Raw genomic sequence first — 23,090 nt, 5'->3', positions numbered from 1 at the left:
CAACTTCCAGAGGGTTAATCTGCCTCAGGCTGCAGGAGAGACGTCTGGGCTGGGTTAGAGGTGTCCACTGACCCCCCCAGGTCAGGGTGCACAGAACCCTGCATGATTTAAATCCTTGTGCACTTCTTCCACATTTTCTTGCCCTGGCATTTAACCAGTGCAGCCCCCCCTCCTGTGCTTCGGGTACAGATTTGAAAAAGCTATTCAAGTTGAGAAAAGATGTCCTCTTCTTGCCTCATAATTGTGCATCTCATGGATTCTATTAAGGGATTTTGTTAATTAATTGCAAATGGGTGAAAGTAAACAGCGTTACAAAAAGAAGGAAAAGGACGGAGAGGAAGTGCTTGGCCTAAACAAATAGTCAATGACTGCCTTCAGTTCTTTGCCAGGCAGTAAAAGGTTCAAAAGCAGACACATCACTTACTGAATGACGTAGCTCCTTTTTATATGAATGTTTGCACACAATGTTTGAGAAGCGAATGAATTGCACACTGACAAGAAAGATTATGTTCTCCTCTGGGAATTAAGTAGCCTAGCATCTGTCGATCACCGTAGGTAATCTTGAACCGGCTTTTACAGGTTTCCATTGCTCGGGTCTAAAACGCCATCAGAACATGCCGGGAGCATGAAAACTGGCCGGGAAAGGATTGTAGCACATGACGTACTTAAACTCAGGAATGACACCGCTCAGTCAAAGGTTGTTTTGTTTTTTTAGCTTTTAGGATGTGGCCGTAAGCCCGGATTTGCATAACAAAATAAAGAAATCAGGAGGGAGAATGTTCTCTTCCTTTGACCTACAAAAGGTGAATTAGAGAGACAGTGTAGTATTGTGTTTTAGGAAGATTTGGTTAGTATGAAAGGGAGAGTGTAAATGAATTTCAAGAAACTGGCGTCAATAGATTCTATTGTGAAAAGGCTCCTTTGGTTAGAAGACAGCGGTGATGCATTAGTATCTCCAGTCTGCTTCACTGATCTACAAGTGTTATAATAACCGTCTGAGCGTACTGTGCTCATGCAAGGGCAGCACAACTCAAATCCTGAGTATTTCTTTATCCACTTAAAGTAGAGGTGACTAAGAAATCAATAATTACAGTTAATGTTTGGGTAAGAGCTTTGTAGTGTACAAGGCCAAAAGCACTTACAGGAACCATGTAGACAAGGCATACTATGGTGTTTATTATGCATACTTTTGACTTTTTTAGCAGAAATGTGATGTTTTTTGCACCACGGATGCCAGTAAAAGGCTCTAAAAGGTGCAGTACAGGTCCTTTCACACTCATGTTGTCTGGTTCCGATCAAATCTAGTGTGAAAAAGACCAGGTGTGTTCGGAGGCATCAGCCCAAAGTAGGGAATATGTTCAGACTTAGACATGAAAAATGGAAAATGCAACTTGTTTTCCTCTGCTAGAAGTTGAGCTTATACATTAGTTTCTTTGTTTTTGTTTGTGCTCCCAACTGCTCAATGATCATATTGTTTGTGTGTAAAAGGCAGAGCAAACACAGTAGTACGTGCTGTTGTCAGTAATACATGTGTAGTGTGACGTCACCTCTTCCTCTGCAACAGTTCTTTATCATCTCCCTTATTCTCTCGACCGAAGACAATCACCTCCATGTCTGGGACGAGACTGATGTGGGGTTGTTGCCCTGCTAATAAAACTTCTATTGCTTCTGGGAAGGGGAATGTAACTGAGGAATCATGTTCGTTAGCAGAAACAGGGAAATGAGCTGTTTGTGGAAATAAATGCATCTGATTAGACTGCAGAGAAAAATGAGAAGGGGGCAAGACAAAGTGAGAGAGGAGGGGGGAAGAATTGATGAAGGGGAGTTGAGAAGAGAGAGATAAAGCCTATCAGAACTGAGCGCTGGCAAAGGACAAAAATGTGGAGAGACAAATAAATGGCAAGAGAACTAATGCAGCATAAAAAGGCAATTTCCTAAACCTCTGAAACCCCCTCCTGGGTGGAGACAATTACTGCGAACGAGGAGACAGTTATGATTAAACAAGCGAACGCCTTGACAGTGGAGATAAACTTTAGAGAGGACGGGCTGACAGAGAGCAGTGTTTGCTGCAGAGCATGATAGCTAATACGCCGCCGCTGATCGGCGCCTGCAGTGAGAGCAGCAACATGGTAAATGACAGTTCAGAGTCGGATGCGTTGAAACACAACCCACACAAACTCTCAAAACACGTCCACACACAGAAGTCGAGGCTGAACTTTACATGACTTTCTGGCTTATCGTGGATCACGCCAGTTCCACGATAAAAATGACGTTAATTGTCTTTATTTGAAAGGCAGCACGGACTCTATCTAACACAAAACTAATTTCAAGAATAGGACGAGTCTTTGAATGAAATTACAGTTTGAGTGCTCCGCTGAATAGCTGCATCTTCATCATCAGATTAGAAAACAGGCAACAGAGATGACAGACTTTCAGGAATTGTCAGTAGAATTAACAAATTAAAAGTGGAAGTATAAGTCCTTGCGAGACAGAGCGACCAACAACAAATTACCACGTCAATATGACAACAGGGGGCCACTTTGGCTTGTAGTGAAAGCTGCGGATTGTCATTAAATAAATCATGTTTGGCTGGATCGCTCGACTCTTTGAAAAAAATACAGTGCTGTGAAATTGGTACGCTCCTCCAAGGGAATCATAAGCAGATAATAATTTCCACAAGACCGTGCAGGGGTTTCAAATGGGGATTGGTTCTATTTCCACAAGAGTTAGTCATGCGCTGTTTTTGTCCGGCCAATTCCGCGTGACCCAGCGGAGACTTTTCTCCCTCGAAGATCACCTTCAATGAATAATAATAGCTCTATTGGATGTGTGGAGTGCCAGCCTAACAACTTCCTTCAGCTATATGCAAGCCCGCATTGGCCTAGGAGAGAGACCAGGTTGCTACGTTAAAGGGGACACTGCTTCCTGCGTTGACACGAATAGTAGATCAAACATGCAGAATCCTCAAATATTAGTAATGTTGTGGATGCTTTCTGTCATTTCTGTTTGGTTTTGGTCACCGTTAGCTCATCAGCTACAATTGCGCCTTATTCCCTCTTCCCACTGAGACCTTATGGCCCAGTCTGAGAAAGGGAGAAAGGAAGTAGTGGGGGGAACAGGTGCCTATTGTCCTTAGTTAATAGCTAAATGCTCCAAAATATTAACCAGATATTTAGAAATGTCGTTCGTGGTGTAAGTAGAGTGCAAATTAGTTTTTATGTTTGCTGGTAATAAGAGGCTTAAACTCTCCCCAGAGTTGTGGTGGCTTTGTCAAACCCCTTTACAACTACTCATACTCATTTCCTCCAATATCAGTACAGCAAATATTTAATAGAGCCGCTTTAATTTGGGAAACCAATTAAACATGCTTATTCTGAGGTCTATCATCCTGTATTTGGAGGGAAACGCAACAACAACATCACACGTATAGCCCGAAGCGGGGTGGTGACACCAGTTGCTATGATACACATCCTTTTTCCTTCTTTCCATCAAAGCGGGTCTTGCTCTCCCTCTGTGTCGTCTCTCGGCTTCTTTGCAGGATTTCAGCCTGTGCGTTTCACTAAACGCATCCCTTCTCCCGTTTAGCCCCCTTATTTAAACATGTAATATGACAAGACAAGTGTCGAGGATGGCGAGCAGATGCTGGAATTTCAGTTTTATAAATTGCAGTTTGAAAGGAACAACAGAGCAGCAGGGAGAGATTTGAGGGGGGAGTGGAAACCGTTTTCTGGAGCAGGATCGCAGCCCGCGGCTCTGAACTCATTACCTCTCAAATCAAACGACTCTGAGCAAGGAGCGCACTGCTGTCATTAAAAACTCCTCCTGCTCTCCTTATAAAACAGAACTTTTCTTTCCACCACGTCATTTTACCCCTCCTCCACCCACCACCTTCCCTTCCTCATCTGAAGATGACAGGCAGCAAGACTTCACACGGCCAACGCAAACTAGGTCAATAACATACTGAGAGAAGATGGAGCTCGTCACTACTCTAGTTTTAAGGCGTGCATAATAAAACAAAAGGGTAATCTATCAAATGTGGTCCGTTTTAATAGCTCTTCTCTCTGTTGCTGTGTGTGTGTGTGGGTGGACACACATTAAGGCTAGACTGGAAATATGCTCTTAAGCATCTGCAGCATGTCGTGGCTCCCTCTGCTGTCAGCTGAGGCGATGTCACAGTGATTGGCAGCGGTGCAAAGTGATTCGACAGGAATCTGCATTTTGGATTTTCTTCTGAGATACTGTCTACACTGTGCGAGATTAGCATCTGAACAGCAACGCAGGCATGCTTTCAGAAGTCTGGGGACAAGTCCAGGATTGTTAATGTTATGTTAATTGTTGCATTTTTGCGCAACTTTAATTACCCTAGGTTCTTTTGATAGAGACGTGTAACTAAAAAGGCACAAAGACAGAAATATGCAGATGTGTTATTTCCATCAAATTTAGAAAACCAGAAGAATGGTTGGTTTTGTTTTACAATCGCCATCATTATGTAACTGGCAGCACCTGCATGAGCCTCGTTGGCTGTAAATTTACGTATAAAAACACCCTTGAGATTTCTTTTAACCACCCTGTCAATGAGAACAAAGGCAAAGAATTGCAATTTCCCTGATTGGCGTTGCATCGTTCTCCAACAGCGCCAGAATAGCCGTCATTACAGGAGACTGTGGCTATTTATAGCAACCATAGCGCTACTTCATCACATGAATCGGTAAACCATCATCGCAGTCTCTCAAACGTCATCGTTAAAGGTCAGAGGGATGATCAGTGAATCGTTGCTCGGAGCTCATATTGAAACAGACTTTACAAATTGCTTCAGGAAAGATCACTATGGTTAGTATGGCACAGGTGTCAATTGAAAATGATGATATGAACAATGTTTTGCTTTGATTGCATCTTTAGGTTCAGCCTCCTCATTATTGTTTTGCCTGCAGCTATTTTTAGAAATAATGTATGTATGCAACACCAGTGTGTGTGCGGGAAGTGATATATATAGGAAATGAAGGCACAGAAGTAATATCTAAATTAGATAAATGAAAAGCAGAGCAAGAAATGTCTAAATATGGAAAATAATAACGTAAAGCAGCCTCCGGACAACCTCCAAAAAGAAGTTCAGACTTTGGCCTTAGAGGGGTGTACAAATTAAGTGTTGCTTGTTAAAGAGTAACTTTAAAATGTATGTTTTTGAGTTAATAAATAACATCTTTATAGCGACCTATTCATTCTGATCCCATCTTTTATCGCAACAGAAGTCATTTTTTGGCATTTCAGAAATATTGCATCCCGCTGTATTTCAAAGACTAGGTCCAGTTCTTTTCTAAATACTTCCAACCCAGCACATTGCTTTTGAGTCTGAATCAGGAGTATTCTTCAGAGACATTTCAGTCATTTTCTTTAAAAATGAATACAAGAAAAAGGTCAAACAAGCACAAGAAGAATAAGTTATGTTGTCCTAATTTATGCAAATAGCCGCCCATGCAGTTCAATGAACTTCTAGAGCCACATTGCTGCCAAACAAACCTGTTGCTTTAGATGTGACGGTGGAGAGCTTGTGTGGGAGTCTGTTTATGTTTACTGTCGTCAGTGTGGACTCTCAACTATCAAAAAAAGAATAATTCCCTGGTGCTCAGAAGCTTTTAGCTTTGACTCTCTGAGTATTGTTGCTGCTTTCAGAGCACAGATTTATATTAAAAGAAGTATCTGAATTTAAAAACCAAAGCTTATTTCCAAAGAAAGAACTTGAGCAGAGGTTGGTGAGATTAGAGATAAAGTGCTGTTTTTCGTGAAGAGCTTGCAGCTGGGTCAAGTATCAGCACAAGCTTCTACTTTATCTAGGCTCCTTTTTACTTTTAGCTCCTCTCACATATGTGCCACATGGAGATCATTGTGGCCGCTGTGACGTCTGTTCACAGCTGCTTCAACTTCTCCGTCTTCATTTTCTCCGGAACGAAAAGCCGCACAATCTTGCTTCTGAAAATGTAACTGCAAATGGATTTCAGGTCACTTCATCCACCCCTAGCTGTCTGCAGGAATGACTATTAACTCTCAATGTAACACGCAGCACATGGGATGTCACGTGAAGTGGGACGGGCTGTCACAACAAGCACGTTTTCCCCCCCCCCTCTGCTGCTGTGTTTTTAAAAGGTGTTACTTTCAATCATGCCAAAATACTTTGGCTCCATCCTTTTTTTTTCACACTGATTGAACTTGTTTCACAGTATTTGTTTATTTGGTTTTTTAGAAGAGGAATTTTGTGCAAAACTCTCTAAACTTTCCCTACATCTCAGTAAAAATCAAACCACTCAAACATCATACTACTGCTGGTCCTATTTTGATATTCATAGAGGATAAATGGACTATGAAACTATATGTGTAGCTTGTAAATACTGTAAAAATATGTTTAATCTACAGAATTCGTCAGCAATGATTGATTCTCCTATAAATACCAATGTGTTATTGTAGCAAGTACATAATTGAGTGTTAGTATTCATGAATTGCTCATTAATGCTATAGTGGGATTTAATGTCCCTCTTATATTGTTTTACTTTGCTGCGCTTTTATTTCGATATAAATTTAAGGGGCAGCAAATAAGTCCACTCTAACAGTGCTTCTGTCTATTTAAATATATATTTTCTATTACAGTTTTATGTTTTTTCTTACTATGTTTTATTGTCTGACTTTGCCTTAAAGCGCTTTGAGTTGCTTCACTGCTTGAAAGGTGCAAAACGAAAACAAGCTTAGGTAGAGCCCCCGGCTCATTGACCCACTCCATGGCAGCACAAGATTTTGTGTTTACTTCACCCAAAGCATGCTGGGAACGCTGGTGGCAAAATAAAAGAAATCTAAGAAAAATCATATAAAGAATAGGGTTGATAGATCACATGGACATCTGCTGAAAAGTGTAATAAATATATGTTTTCCAATCAGAATTAAGGCGGGAAATGTCTCTGTTAACAAGGGACTGGCGTATTTCACTATCCTGAATCCATGCCCTTAAAAAAATGTGATCATAAATTGAATTTTTTGTTTTTACAAAGAGATACAAAAGTCCTAAGAAAATATTGTTTGACCTCTGCAACTTTTCAAATACAGCACATATACAGTAAATACCCTGCCTTAATAACAGCTCAGTGTGTTTCTATTACAATTTTAATCCATAACCAGAGGGGCTTTAAGGCTGACTCTGGACTCTGCGGCCAAGCTCGTTCATTAAACGCCTTTTAGAGGCCGCTGCTCACGAGTCCACTCACGTCAGGTCCAACAGCAGATTGCCCGAACGAAGCACCACTATTGGCTCGTGGCACATTGGGTATGGCTGAGGCATCATCGGCTTCCTGAAAACATTAGGGTCTTTTCTACTGCTCAGACGGCCCGCTATAGACCCTTTTGTGCCAGAAAAGAAAGAGAATGGGGACGGATTGAAAAGCAGGGAGGAAGAGGAGGGGAAGAGTGACACATCGGCGGAGGAAGAAGCCAACTGGTGCTCACATAATGCTCACTGATAGACATATAGTCTGAGCCAGGGAGAGTTTTTTTTCCGGGGCTTTGGGATTCATATGCGCCGGGCGTCTTAGGCTTTATTCACACTAGGAACAGAAAATCAAATCTGTACCCTCATGTGACCCAGAACTAATAGTTTTATAAGACAGAGAAATGGCGCGATCTAGAGTGCATTAGGCTAAGAATCAACTTTTCCTGTACACATCCTCAGAATAAGTCCTCTAATCCTTTGTTGTTGCTGCACAGCTTTGGCAGCGGTGTAATCTTTTCTATTTGGACCAAATGAAGACACAGCACTGTAGAGCTGATGGGCTGTGATTAAAGTCTTGAAACGTGACTGCTTTCAAAATAAATCATGCTTTCCCGTGCACTGCTTTGAAACATATTGATATTTATGGTTTTATACTTCTGTATTTAAATCAATGAAGTCGGGAGATATTCCTGTGTCTAAAGCCCATGGCTCAGAGTTAACTGGAAGAGTTGTGCCTTGCTTGGCAGAGTAGGAGGGATTTACCTCTCTCCCAATATTACCCCGCCCTGCCAAAGTCCTGACGTGCTGGCTCTGAGCTGCTGGATTTACCCCTCCACCTCATCCATCACCTCGTGGTGGTTAAAACAAGGTGAACCAGACTTTTCACTGAGAACAAACAGAAGATAATACATTTCCCTGTTCCTCTTTTGCTACCAGTCCATTAACTTCATGCTGAGCTCAATAGGGACTCTCTCAAATAATCAAAACGTGTATTATCTCTGTTACTGAGACCATTTTTCAGCCTAAACAAAGTACGTTCCATCGCATCATTTCCTATTCCTTTGCGTTAACGCCCATTTAATAGCCCTTTTTTATTCCTATTTCATAATTAGCTTTTGGAGCCAATGTTGAAAGTGTTGCTCAAAAGTAATTACGGAGTTTTAAATCACAGCAGATAGAGGCATTATTGATGATTCGCATGAGTGAATTGGCAGCAACTTTGTCTACAATGCTTCTCTCTCTCACGAGTGCTGGTCTCTGTTGCCCGATTGAATTTGATCCTTGTTTCAACCCCATTTGGAATATGAGCGGTGTTAATGAAACTGGAAATATGACTGTTATAAAGAGCTCCTGTGTGACTCACTTTGGCTGAACAGGATCTTTTTCCATTTGAATTTAAACTGTAAACGATCCACTGGAGGTCATGAGTGGTAACTTCAACCTAGCACTGGTCTTTTAATCTTCAGAGCAGCGTGAGCATAGATATGTCTTTGAAAGGGGCCTGTTATCTCATTTTCAGGTTCACATTTTTCTATACTTTAATGTTCAAAAAGCTCTTTATTTTTCTCAGACTGCCTGTGCTGCAAACCCTCTTTTCACCCTCTGTCTGAAACCAGAGCCCAGTCTGCTCTGATTGGTTAGCTGGCCGTCTCTGTTGTGATTGGTCAACTGCTTAGAGATCCCTCTGAAGGGAACTTTGGGATTTTAGCCTTGCAGACCATTTACATGCACCAAAAGATGTTGAATGTTAAAGCGCTAGCCAATAGAAGCAAGAGTGGTACATGGTGATGTCACTATATCAAACAAAGGAAGGGGAGTGTGTGGGAGAGAAACTCCTTCTGGAGGGAACAAAGACATGTTGGGGAATGTGTCTCGCAGAGATTTTGATGCAAAGATCATGTTTGCCTGCTGACACGAATATACCGCATGGAGCCAGCTAGCTTAGCTTAACACCAAGACTGGATACAACTCAAGTAATGCACATGTGATTGCATGGCAATCCACCCCACTCGAAAGTGATTGCATCAGGGAGTCAGGGACTTTGATTCATTGAATGGAATAGAATGAAGTTATTTCAAACAATGAATCATAATTGCCACCTCCTTGTGAGAAGACGTAGGAAATGCTTGGTTTGACACGCAATCAGCAAAGCGGAAAAAGTAAGTTTAGCTTTGAAGTCGGTAACTTCCTCGCAGTGCCACAGCATGTGTGCATACATTGGCACTTAGGGTACCTATTAGGCTGTATTTCATAGTGGTGGGTCTATTGTCATGACACAAAGCCCGAGACACAAAGCCCCGAGACTTAGCAACATGAGAAAAAACCACATCAGTCCGAACTGTTTGCAGGTGTCTATTAGCAAAGCCGTGACTCACCTTGAATCTCTGTTCCCCGAAATAAAAATCTGCTCAAGTTGCCTGGTTACAATCTCAAGCGACACACTGTGTTCTTATGCACAGTTTCTGCGTTTTCTTATCCTTTACTGAATTCAGACCAGCGGTTGTTGGTGCCATTTTTTTTTGTCAGTGGTGGAAGAATTCAGATCCTTTTCTCTCCTTTTGTGTGATATTATTAATAATTGTATCTATTACGACATCAAGCCAAGCAAGAGTACGAAGACGAATGAGTAGGACAATATTTAGAAATATTTGAAGTATGAATAGTTTTACACGATACATGATAGATTCAGTTTTATTTGATGAAAGACGGTTTTAAAAATTGATATACCAGTCAGTGAATTATTGCTCAGATTGAGAAACACAAAGACAAAACGAGCCCTCTGCTTTGGGTTTATCCAGAGATGTAGAAAGACGGGCGCATGAAGACACAAGAGGCCCGTCTCTTTGGTATTTTTCTCTCAGAAGAAGAATCGGAGGATGAAACCCTCTTTATTGTCACGTACATGCACACAGCAGAGCACACACAGTGAAATTGGTCCTCTGCATTTAACCCATCGTAGTACTAGGAGCAGTGGGCAGCTACCGTGCAGCGCCCGGGGAGCAATGGGGAGGGGGGGTCGGAGGTGTCCGGTGCCTTGCTCAAGGGCACCACAGCAGGGCCTAGGAGGTGAACTGGGACCTCTCCAAGTAGCAGTCCACTTTCCATATTTCAAGTCTGTTTGGGGACTTGAACCGGCAACCCTAAGATTCCCAGTCCAAGCCCCTACTGACTGAGCCACTGCTGGACTTTTTTTAGAAGAAGAAGAAGAAGAAGAAGAAGAAGGAGGAGGATTGGTTGAGATAACAACGTTTTATTGAAAGAGCATAATGCGACACAAACATACGCGCAGCCACACTTTGCAAATGACTCCTCAGATGTGGCGAGAAAGGATAAGGTTCTGCTATCATCACCTGGCAGGAGGATTATTCCCATTCTTTGTCCGTTCGTTTCCATTTCCCCCAAACATTTCTTTACCCCCTGGCTTCAATCCAAAAAGCTCAGTGATGCTGCTAAGGTGTCCGTGGCTGTGCCCGAGGGAAAATATATTGTATCCCCCCTGCTTGTTTTTCTTGCCTTGCAGAGGAATAACCACTCAACGATTCAGGGCTTTCACCTCTACTCTGATAAAGGTTATCTTGGCAATTTAGTGCTGGCGATATCGCATTATGGAGAGAGTTATGAGGCGGAAATCAAATTTTGCTCCCAGTGACTCTGAGGAGAGGGAGGATATAAGGTGTATGGCACTGCACAGTAATGATACAGGAGAAAGTGTTGTGTGTTTGCGCATACGAGCATGTGTGAGACTCTACATGTGTGTATGTGTGCTATTCTATACAGTCTCCCAGCTGCAATTTCACTATAGTGGAAAGTGCTTTTTACAAAATTGCTTCGTGCCACTGCAGGCTCATTTTATACATGAAAGTGCCCGGTGGGTAGTTTGAGCCAAGCATGTTAAATCCTGTTAATAAGTTTCAGAACTTAGGGTTGGGCTTAGCGAGTTGCTATGTGGCAACTTTTGTCATTCTCTATCCATTGTCACTACCATGTTCATCCATGTATCTGCTTTGAAATCATAGAGACAAACACGTATAACTCAAGAACTTGACTCAAAATCGTCACGTTTTCAGTACTCCAGTGGTCATTTATCCGTATAAGGTTAGACACATTTCTATTTGATGTTGAGCCGGTATATTTTGAGGCTCAGGTTGTCCCATTTACCTGGTTCTTACATTTTGGCCACACTGACATTCTTTCATACTCCCAAAGCCCTTGCTTTGAAAAGCCCTGCCCTAGTGGATCCAGAGAGCAACATCCCCCACTATTTACCATGTGGATAATTCATTTGCTCCGCAGTACTGAAGGGTGACGTGAGTTGAACGTGTATTTTGGTACACTTTCCTGTTGCCCGCACTGTCCAGATAATAAAGTAAAGCTGATAACTCCGTGAGTAGAGGGACTCCTCCTTCCCTTTCATTAGAACGGGAAATTAGAGAAACACATTTCTATCAGGGTAACGTACAGAGCACACCGTCACATCACACCTCCCGTATTTGTTAGATGCATTATCACATTATTATATTCACAGTTTACCCTACTCCCTGCAGAGCGAGGAAAATATGCCGTTGCGGGGCTGCTCGGCCAAGTAGGTTGCCATGACAATGAGATTTCACTCTTAGTTTCTGTAACTCCTTCCTCGTGCACAATTATTGAAACATCACTATTGTAACAGTTTTGCCTTAGGACAGACTGTCAGCTGTTGCTACGTACGCTGAAGAGAAACCTTTGGCACCTCTGAGGTAGAAGCTCGGTGTCCCATGGCAAATTGGTTTTGTGAGGGTGCACTGCTTTCTGTTGGGGATAGAAAACGCATTTTTAGCAAAGCCTGGGAACATTTTTATAAATCATGATGAACTCACACAGGCTGAAGCACTGTGAGGACATCATGTAGCAGAGAAGTAGGACAACAGTGTCTCAAACACATTCTGGTCAGGTTTTTGTTTGTTTCTTATCAAACGGGATGCCCCTTTTTGATGTCTCCTTATTGTACCCACTTCTGAGTGCTGCACAAGAAAAACAATCCCAAAGTAGAGCAGCACTCCTGTGATTTGATGCACCATAATGGTTGGGAAAGGGGCATATAGTCAAAATCATAGCCGCAGAGACGGATATGTAAGCTGTCTTTTTGTCACGAAACACTGGATGGAGGTACTTGGTCATACCTCACACACCCTGGGATGGTTTACGCCACGCTAGCAGCCTTGTGTTTCATGCTCGCGTGCTTAAACGCTGAGCAAATGATGGAGAAAAATCTAAAACATCATAACTGCTGAACACCAGCCCGGACAGCATTGTCTTTGTGAAGTTGTAACCGTGCTGGCATTTTGCTAAAAGCATCCATGTTCAAGCGTCACGAAGCCTGTTTGGCTGTTGACCTTTAGCCTAATTCAACAGCCTCACACACATGAAAAAAAACTCGAAAAGTGAATCCCCCTCCTTTGCCTTCTGCCCACCGGTCCAGTTCTTGTTATTGTGATATATGAGGAGACACTGTATGACTCGAGGACACACGGACTCATTAAACACACCACAACAGTGACCCCAGCTGGACAGCTACATCCCTGAGACCTGACAGCGTGTCTGGATTTTTTTTCCTTTGCTCTTCTGCACCTCCCACAGTGGACTCACCTCTAACCCTTTCTATCACTTTACCGGGAGGGAAAACATGTGGAAGCTTTTTGCTACCACAAAAACAAAGGGATGAAGGATTGGATAGTCTCCGCACTGTCTGGTTTCATTCTCCTCTGGCAGCTTCTTTTTTTTTTGCTCTTTTCTGCTGCCCTGTTGAGTTTATTCCCATTTGAGTCCTACATAAGGGGTAATGTCCCGTGATGAATGCCTTTTATGCAATTGTAACAAAGATTTAAGCTTCATCTCTGTGCTGCTGAACAAAAGCTCCTGCCAACGTGAATCCCTGACAGTTGAGCATCAATATTCATATTGCATAAAATCGTGTGCAGGCAGAAAATAAACGTTTCTGTAATCGCAAAAACAGAACAAACGCAGCTGTGTCAGTCAAACACCCTGGAGGTTTCCACACCCTCTCTGCTAATCTGTGACATTTCTCAGAGCATGGAAGCCTCTTTTCAATTGTTTATAGACTATAGCTTTCCTAAACGGGTGTTAGAAACCACATTTTAGAGCTCTATTTTTTATTTGAGGGGGTCAGTGAAAGAACTTAAGCCAACCTTTCGTCCAAAACGGACAAGAAGAGTTTTGAGGTCAATCCACATGAGTGTCAAGAGAGACGATGAGTTTTGAGCAGTGCAGAGGTCAGTGACAGGACAATCGCTCTGAGAGAATACTCCCCCAAACAGGAGGGAAAAGTTTTAGTACACTGTTTTCCTATTCGAAGAAAGTAAGGGAGGTTTTTCTTCCACTAATAAAGTACATTTATCAACTCAGGTGAGCGTGTAAGAGTTTGCAGGAACCGAAACATTACAAGATAAACAATTTGGGAGGCAATCTGGCCTTTTCGTATAATTAAAGGTCAGATCCAGCCCCTTTTTTACCCGAATCAATGCGTACTTTACCAGGGAAATGCATGTTATTGTGTATTTGTACACACCAGTTATGGACTGCTCTAAAAAAACAAACAATCAAATGTCATTTAATACAGTTAATAGTTGTGGATTTTGTTGTAAGTCCTTTTCGCATACTTTTTATATAAGTATAACATGCCCTGTATGAAATGACTTGCAGGACGTTTGTGTGGTGTTCAGCCGAGTTAATAGGGAGGTTCTCAGCCACCCACACAAAAATAAGGGCTCCACCGATCCTCACTCAGTACCCATATCACGACTCGTAGCACCAACAGCAACTATTCCGCCATTCCCTTTTCTCCTCTCCAATTCTGCCCCGACCAGGCGTGCTATGAGCATCCACTGAGACTCTTCAGCACAGCCTTTGTGTACTGCATGTATTCTCTGTATTGTAATGAAAAGGGGAGGCAGCAGAGAAGTCAGCAAGAGTTGGAACAGAGTTAGTATTCAAAGCTGTGAACTCCATAGGGTCACGCTATTGATAGAAGCACACAAATACAGAATAGAAAATAATATTTAAGAAGAGCGATGTGTCTCTGTGCTCAAGGTAGCAAGTCCGCTTATGGAGTGTGTGCTCAGAGGAGGTGTTTATTTGCTGAATTAAAAAGCAGATGTCCTAAGATGTGACAATTCTGCTGATCTTATTTAGGTCACTGCCACGATATAACACCCTCTTGAGCCAGACCGATATTATTCTGTCTGTGGATGATTGTCTTTGTTTGTCCAAAGTAAACATTATTCTTTTTCAAAAGCAAAACACCATTTTTTTTGGGGCAGAAATGTATTTCGTGAGTTAATAAAGAACAGCCTTTTCATCATGAACCTATGTTGACTTTTACCTGGAGCATGTTAGCTTTAGCGATAGTCTGTAATGGCATGCATGTTGCCATGTATGCATATTTAAATCCCCTTTTCCAAGTTTTAAAACAAGTCAGTTGGAAATAACAAAAAAAGTCAGCCAGAACTGCATTTCCAAACCGAGTCACGGAGCAAGAAAACATAAAATGTCAAACCTGGTTAGATTTATTGATCCATAAAGAAGTACATGGCACAGAAATGCACGACTCTTTGGTGAACACATTTGTGGGTAATGTAGTAGTGCAGTGCTCCACCTGGCAGCTGTAATGGTCCACTCATCATGCTACAGGATCATATCACAGCAATGCTGCAGCGTGAGCTCCGTCACAGCGTGCGTGCCAGCAAGGGGGAAGAGGTGATGGACTTTGAGACTGTCCTTTTTTCTTTCTTTTTTTTTTACAAAACCTTTTCAAACAGTCTGCAGGGTCCGCTTGACAATCCAGACACAGTTCATCTCCTGCAGCAGCGGGGGTCTGAGGTTTCATTTCAATTTTCTCTTCCCCTTTTTTTTTTCCCCCATTCTGCCTAGCTCGGCGGGAGTTAGATTCACCGTGCAGGTATTCTGGGATAAGAAAAGAAAGGGCATTGCTTGCGGTGCAGGACAAAAACTTTTGAAATTGCTGTAAGTCAGCCATCATTAAATACTCCATTTTCTGCCCTAGCTGGCTCCACAGTAAACGGACATTTATCATGGTTGATTCAGCAGCCAGGGACATGGCTGGGCGAGAGTACATGACTGATGGACACCAGAATGCGAGCTAAATTCAATTAAGTGACCTCTTATTGTCAAGGTGGATCGACAAATCTTCTGGCGACAGGAGAGGTGAAATATTGTTATTGTGTGTCACTGAGTTATAATTAAAACAGTGCTACAAATGCATGAATCTTAGTGTACGGTAAACACATTTTTCAGCATTTATGCACTGAATACAAATTCCTACTCAATTTGATGGTCATGCGGTGTTGTAGCTTTGGTGGAACTGCAGTATAGGACAAATGTAAGCTCTTGATTGCACCTTAAGGAAACACAGTTCTGATTATAAGTACAATGGGAAATGACAATTGTAGACTCGAGTGTAAAACTCAGCAAGGTTTTAGTGTAAACCATTGGTTATCAGCATGAATCTTTGCCCCTCACTTGTGTCTGCATCAGAAATATTGCTTATCCTTTCCTAATCTCCCTCAGTCACTTCAGAGCACCACAGATGTGGAAAATGAGTGAGAGGTCGGTGCATCGTGTGCCCTTGCAGATAATGCTCCTTTATTCTTTATAAAGCAGCATAATTGAGATGAGTTCCCAAGCCTCTCACTCTTTGTAATTGTTGTTTGTGAGCCATTTAAAAGTTCTCAGTGGGGTAACAGAAATTAACCTTGATCTGTGACTAAATCATAGTGTTAGGTCAATGAGTTTTAGGATAAGACCGGTGTGGGAACCCATTTTCTTCAATGTTCCATCATCTAAAAGCTACATTTACTGTTGTAACTGTGTAATGGTTTCATTAGGCCAATCCGCCAACTGAAATATTGATATCATGTCAGTGTTTTTTTTTGTTTTTTTCCACTGCCTGTTCAAGCCACACAACCATGTAACATTTTCATTGTTATTGTAACACCATGAATAAAGGCTTCAAAGTCAGCGAACAGCAGCCGGTGAGGCAGGGGAAACAAAGGAAGATAAATTGTTTGAAGAAAGAAAGAGAGAGTCTTGAAAGCTTCCTTGACCCGGATCCAAGTTAATTTGCCAAGTCGTACTCTGAGTTAATTAAAGCGACTTCTCCCAGTGGTGTGGACGCAACTTCATCATTATACCGGCTGGAAATGATCCGACACTGTATTACTTGAACAGAGAAGAGAGATGTCTAGACTCTCATTGTTTTTATGAACAGAGGCTTAATTGGTCCTTTTATTACTTCTTCAGAAAGGTCTCAGTTTCATAGCTTTACCTCATAGCTTGGTAACACTGTGTTTGGAGCTTGGCACTTTAAGAGTGTGCGTCTTGACTTGCCTTCATGAAATCTCATATTACCGATTAACCTTTTCTTATGGTTGTATATTTCCTGTATTTTCATGCACACGTGTACCTTGCTCCTTTTAGGACACATTGTATATAAACTGCCCACTTCTTATTGCTGGAAAAACTTCCCAGATGTATTTCAAAACAGATCTAAATGGTTCTTTTTTTAAACTGTCAAATACTGCTGTGCGGTATGCAGTATCCAGACATGTCCACGAGGGGGAGCTGTTCTACTATTATTCACAACTGATCACAGAGTGAATCAGTTCTCAGTGGATTTAATAAGATCTATAGCATTCTGGCAAACGGTTTAAAATAGTTGATCAAAGTCTCCAGGGATGTTAAAAGGCAAGTCAATAGGTATGTTGAACTTCCGAGCCCTTAAAGAAGATGGCTCTTAAAATAACTTACAAAATACTTGTTGAAGTGAATTTATTCTGACATCTGAGAGAGAAAACGTATTCAATTGTTCAAACCAAAATATATATGGTTATGGTGATGTGAAGCAACAGAGTAGTCTGCTTTTTATTTACAATTTTAAGATACCTAAGCATTTGGTCTGTACAGATGCAACATACTCTCTCACATATGAAATATTAATGTATAAAGCCATCAGTTAAATGTTGTGGAGTACACTATACAAAGTAAGTACAAGTACCTCAACGCTGTACTTTGTACTCTCTATGTACTCTGTATGTAGATGCACAGATATGTCTCTAAATAACTTGTTTCTCATGAAGCTTGCAGTATTAGTATATAATACCTTTTATACTCCATATAAATGGGTTTGCAAAAGTCAAATGACATCTTGATATTATTTACTGTTTTATGAATAAAAAAGCACACTTATTAATTCACATAATACCTATTTAGAACTATCCCATCACTGCCCAAACAACATGAACTACTGTAACACCTTGATATGTGAAGTGCTGCCTAAAAATGGGTCACAAATGATAAGAAATCCAGGGTTTAAGGAGGGCAGCCTTCATATTTCCACAGCCGCTGACCAGCAGTGTTTGGCCCTGCAGTATAATTGATAAGACTGGGTGTGAATGGCTGCTCTCTAACAGCCAATGGCTGAGCACCGGATGCGAGATATCCGCTGCAACAACAAGCGCTCTGTTCCCCCTTCAGCTTGACGCCATTTACAGCCCAAATCCCGACCTCCTCTCCGGAAAGAGCAAAAAAAAAAACACACACACTCATACACGAGAAAAAGTACTCGCAAACTTCCAGAGCCCTGCGGATTAAACACGCCGAGTTATAAGTACTTCTGAGCTGGAGTTTCTTCTGCAGGAAAGGTGTAGTGCCGCTAAGTTTGCACTCCCACTGTGATTGATTGAACATTTCGCCCGTTTTAATACCTCGTGCTCTTGCGCAAAACATGGGATTTACGTTTTAGCGCTGCCTTTCATGAAAATGCGCCTCGGTTGGAAACTTTCTCAATGGATTTTACTGACGGCTTTCCAGACTGAGTTGTTGATGCACGGAATAAACTCTCTCACAAGTTGGATTTATTTCACCTAAACGGGGGCTAAAGTGTCGAAAGCACGGTAAGTGAAGCCTTTACATTTTTTACAGAGAACATTTAGCTGGACTGTCATACACTTGCTTAAAGTGTGTTTCATAGATCTTAGTTTGCATGTGTAGACTTTCTTAAACGTCCCCCCTTTTTTATTAAGCTGATTTTATCCTTTACATGTAGTGTTGTGGTTTTAGCAGGAGGGGCTGTCTTACTTTTGACAGTTTTTGAGCTTCTTATCCGTGGCTATTTTTGATCAAACGAGTGGTTTTCCTGCATCTAAAATTAGCCCATGCCTGGACCGAGTCTAACGTCTGATTGAATTGTGTATCTCACTGCTGCAGTCAGCTTTATTAGGAAATAGTCGTGTCCAAGTTGACGCGTGCACTCACACTCTTTCTGCACATGATACTATCTCCTGCACTCATGTGTAATGTGAGTAATACTAACACAGCGGACATCACTGCCATGTCAGATATGCATCAGAAACAATATGATTTATTGGCTTTATATTTAACTTAACACACATAGTCAGTTTTCTTTTCATACCCCTACCCCTGATGCCATCAGTTTGCCCCAGTGTACTTCCTCTAGTCCCCCCACTTCACCCTCCCACTGTGGCCAACATGGCCTGCACACAGGGCCCAGTAAGGGGATGAGTGGCTGCAAGTCCCCCCCCCCCCCCCTCAACAGGCTAACAAGCCCTTCATTTGAAGCAAAAAGGCTCATAAATCCCAAAGAACCCTCATGCATGCTCACAGAGAGCAGTCCTTCACTGCCACCGACCCCCCCACCGCCACTTTGAACGCATCACTCAAACTTTACATGGACTCTTTCATGCTCCTAACTTTTTTGTTTTATCTTGTCACTCATCTTCCTTTTTTTCAAGAGTGTCACAATGTAAAATGCAATAGAATGGGCAAGGTTGCTGCAGGCCATTTGTCATGCAACAAACAAAAGCCCTTCCTGTATTGTCATTGAAAAGGGGGGGGGGGGAACCTCGCAACCCCAAAGATGCCATTTGAAAGCTAATTACCACAAGGAAGGAGAACTAAGGCCAACACTGTCAGTTTCTATACTTGGGGTGTGATATGTCGGGGAAAACAAGGCCTCTGCATTTGAATACGTTAGCATATTGCCCTGTTCCCCTGCATTTATTTAATACTTTTTCTCTTGTTATTATAAATCGGGGGGGGGGGGGCTAATTACTGATGTGGGGCTTAGACTACAGATCAGACTTTAGGTTCAATGTTTGAAACTGAAAAGAGCAGAGGCCTTGATCTGTCTTTTACACTGACTCGTACACGTAGCTCCACATTTCCATTTCTGTGTCTTCTGTTTGGCCCATATCTACTCTACTCCCCTCATCCCACAACTGGAAAACTATTCGATCACCGCCCTACCTGAAATAGATGGACTAAGATATTTAGTGAAGGCAATCCTCAAAATCTGGATCATTTTTTAGTTTATTTCAATAGTTGTCAATTTCTGTTAAACGATTGAAACATGAATTAATATTTTTGGAGCTTTGATTTTATTAAATATCCATCTGGTCAAATTTAATACAAATATATAAAGAACCATTATGTAGTTAATTGATATCCAAAATGATTGGTAATTAATAGATGTTTATCTCGTTTTCGAAGTATTTATGTGCATTTAAAGCCTTTTTTTTGCTCACAGGGAATTAGGCAGTGAGATGCAACAAGGTCCTGGCCAGACTTGAACCTGGGTGTTCATTTCAAAGTCTTAAGCTACAGGAATGCCCCGCAAAAAACCCTTTGTCAATCCACTTATTGAGTGACTGTCAATCCTTTCTCTTTAATTTAGGAGGTTTAGGTTTCTTGGATAGCATAGTCACGGGTGCTGGAAAACAGGATCTGTGCACATACACAAAGATATCAGTTCATAAACATGATACCTGGATTTGGAAATTGTATGATCTACATTATTTAGTTTGTATAGCAGCCATAGCTGCTCCACACACACCATTTGGTTTAAGCCAAAAACTGACCCTAAATGCCAAACCCCTCTCACTACTGGCTCCAAACATTACATCATCTGTGTAATCAGTAACGTCCATCTCTCTTCCTGACGCTCAGGTGTATCAGGCCTTATTTCCATAGTGGTGGTAGTACATATATCGGTTATGATTTGCATGACATTATTTGCATGGCTCGTCACTGCTGAATATAAACTGTATGTTTCGGTTACAGGACTTCAGATGTGTCCCATGCCAGCCAGAGTGACCCTTCAGTCCCGAAATGGATTCTACAAGTCAGAACGACAGCGACGGGGGAGGAGGACGCCAAGGGCGGTCATCGCCATCGCCGGGCACTCCGCATGACGAAGGGAGAACGCAACCTCAGCCTCCGCAAACCCACGATGGTCCGCTAGAACCTGGGTTGAACAGCAGGCGGATCCAAACTCCAGCAGTGCTATCTCTGGATCAGATCGGCTATCTGGGAGCAGTAATGAGTACACAGACGGGCCCACAGTCACCCAGAGATCTCCGGCCTCTCTGCAGAGGCAACAGAAGAGTGACTTGATAACACCACCAGGATCAAGGACGAGTGGGCAGCAGGAGACCCGGGAAGAGCTGCCTTATAATCTCCGTAACCTGCATTCATTGACTCAGCATGGAAACACAAGTGCCTCCATCTCCTCTAGGGAGGGCGTGCTGCAGTCCTCCAGCACGGAGGACTCCCAGAGTAGCATCAGGACCAGCATGGGGAGCACTTCTTCAGGCCAGAGGCTCGTCAGCAGCCCGGCAGGCAGCAACCAGATAATCAGAACCCAGCCCAAACGTGCAGAGCTCAACTCAGAGGAGCTGAAACCCCTGAACGATGAGCCAAGCCCTCTGCAGGCTGTGCCAGGCAGCAGAAGCAATAGAAATAAAAGCATACACACCACCAAGTGTAAGGACTGCGGTCGTTGCTGCTGCCCGGAGTGCAGCCGCCCGCGGGTGCTTCCTTCCTGCTGGATGTGCGGCCGCCGGTGCGTGTGCTCCTTGCAGAGCGCAGTAGAGTACGGCACGTGCGTTTGCTGCGTCAAGGGGCTGTTCTACCACTGCTCCAGCGACGACGAGGACACGTGTGCCGACAAGCCCTTCTCGTGCACGCAGTCGCATTGCTGCGTCCGCTGGACCACCGTGTCGCTCTTCTCCCTGCTCTTCCCCTGCCTCCTGTGCTACCTCCCCGCTAAAGGATGCATCAGCGCGTGCCAGAGCTGCTATGACCGAAGCACGCGACCCGGCTGTCGGTGCAAGAACACAAACCATATCCACTGCGAGGATGTCGGCAAGCCAACGTAGACGGGGCGGTGGTGTGTGTTTCAGAAAGATGGACCATGTCGACTGACTGTAGACGGACCTGTAGTTCTGTAGTTGAGCGTTTTGATTAGAGTGCTTGAGTTTTTTGTGTTTTCATCTCACGTCTACCGCATCTGGGCAGAGTCAGTTTTGCCTTCAGTTGTCAACTTTTAACACTGATTGACAGAAATGTTACTACAAAAGGATCTGGAGGTGCATTCACTCACCCTAGCATTATGAGTATCACTTGAAAGGTAAACCAAAATGAAGCGCTCCACATGATAAAAGACATATCCAACTACTGTTTTGTCCCGAAAAAGAAATTCCTCACTCAAGTGCCCAGATATCGTGTTGTTGCTATGAGAGTCCAAATGGATATCCTTTATTTTTTAACATTTAATACAACTTATATGCTAAGAACAGACTCCTATTACTAACTGTATGTAAAGTAGTAAATGCAAAGGGTATGTACATTAGAAAAATGAGTTTGACAGATGTTTTATTTTTGTACATATAATAATACTTCAACTGTGAAAAGATTTCTGCCACACCAGAGGCACCTTGATAAATCCACGTTTATATGAATCAGTAACTTCACTCACACGGTGTTTGTACATTCACTGGAATGTAAATCAATCATTTTATGTAATTTACAAAAGAAAAATCTTATCCCTTCTACTTGTAAATTGTACAGTGACCTTATATGAGAAATTTATTTTCTAATTCCAACATTGCTTAGTGTAAAGTTAAAAAAAATATATATTTATTTGAAGGTTTATTATTTTATAATGAAACGTATTTATTTTGAGAAAGCATTGTTAATGCGTCACCTCTGTCGTTGCTGCAGATGGTGAGGTGACCTGTAGGAGTGTCAAAGCTGGATGAATAGTTCACTATGAATTAGAAGACAAATATATTAACGTTTGAAATTAAACAACCTTGAAGTCTGACTGTATCTTTCCTGTTTTTATTTCTGCATTGTCTGGTGTACTCGATGTTGTGGCGGGGCAGTTTTGCGTTGAGGCTTTTCCGGTTGGCTTGAACCAGACTTAAGCACAGTTTTCAACATTTTTAATTGAGCCTCTGCACGAACACCTCACGTAGAGCTATCATCAGCCTGGCTCTGCCACACAATCCCTCCACGATGTTTACAGAGATCAAACAAGGACGCATTAATGTTCACCTTGGGCCCTTTTTGAGGAAAAAAAAACATCTGGCTCTGGTAAAGCCATGTTCATAGGAATGTGCATTTCTGTTTGCGTGCACTCCAGATGTAAAGGCATTTGCTTATTTTTGATCTCATAAATCAAGCACCCCACCTGTTTTTTTTCGAGCATGTTAGCTTACTTTTACACTCCTGCCTTCAAGTTAATTCCATACACCTCTGTTTCCTGCAGATACTTTTTTCCCTCCCTCCCTTTATCAAAGGTTTGTTCAGGAATTCCTCGGTCTTCAATGTCCCTGCAGGCGAAACATAAGCCTGAAACATAAGCCCCTGACACTTGTTGACAGCATACGGACGTGTTTGCAGCGCGGTATGCATTCAGAGCTGTGATTGACACGCCGAGGCCCAACCTGCACTCACTTGTTTGTTA

The 23,090-nt window shown here is 42.4% G+C and overlaps 1 protein-coding gene and 1 long non-coding RNA gene across 2 annotated transcripts in view; both read left to right on the top strand.

Moving 5' to 3' along the window:
* The window catches only part of LOC134860971 (uncharacterized), a 132,140-nt gene that overhangs the window by 85,256 nt on the left and 23,794 nt on the right, over positions 1-23,090 (top strand). The gene's annotated exons all lie outside the window — the stretch shown is intronic.
* spry2 (sprouty RTK signaling antagonist 2) lies at positions 17,795-22,445 on the top strand. Its single transcript, XM_063878209.1, is given in 3 exon segments — positions 17,795-18,216; positions 20,402-20,636; positions 20,639-22,445. Coding segments are annotated over 2 exon segments (1,047 nt in total). The 5' UTR covers positions 17,795-18,216; positions 20,402-20,449; the 3' UTR covers positions 21,499-22,445.

The sequence above is a fragment of the Eleginops maclovinus genome, chromosome 24, assembly GCF_036324505.1.
Source record: "Eleginops maclovinus isolate JMC-PN-2008 ecotype Puerto Natales chromosome 24, JC_Emac_rtc_rv5, whole genome shotgun sequence".
Classification (NCBI taxonomy): domain Eukaryota; kingdom Metazoa; phylum Chordata; class Actinopteri; order Perciformes; family Eleginopidae; genus Eleginops; species Eleginops maclovinus.
The sequence above is the reverse complement of the archived record's forward strand: the minus strand, read 5'-3'. Positions and strand labels throughout refer to the sequence as shown.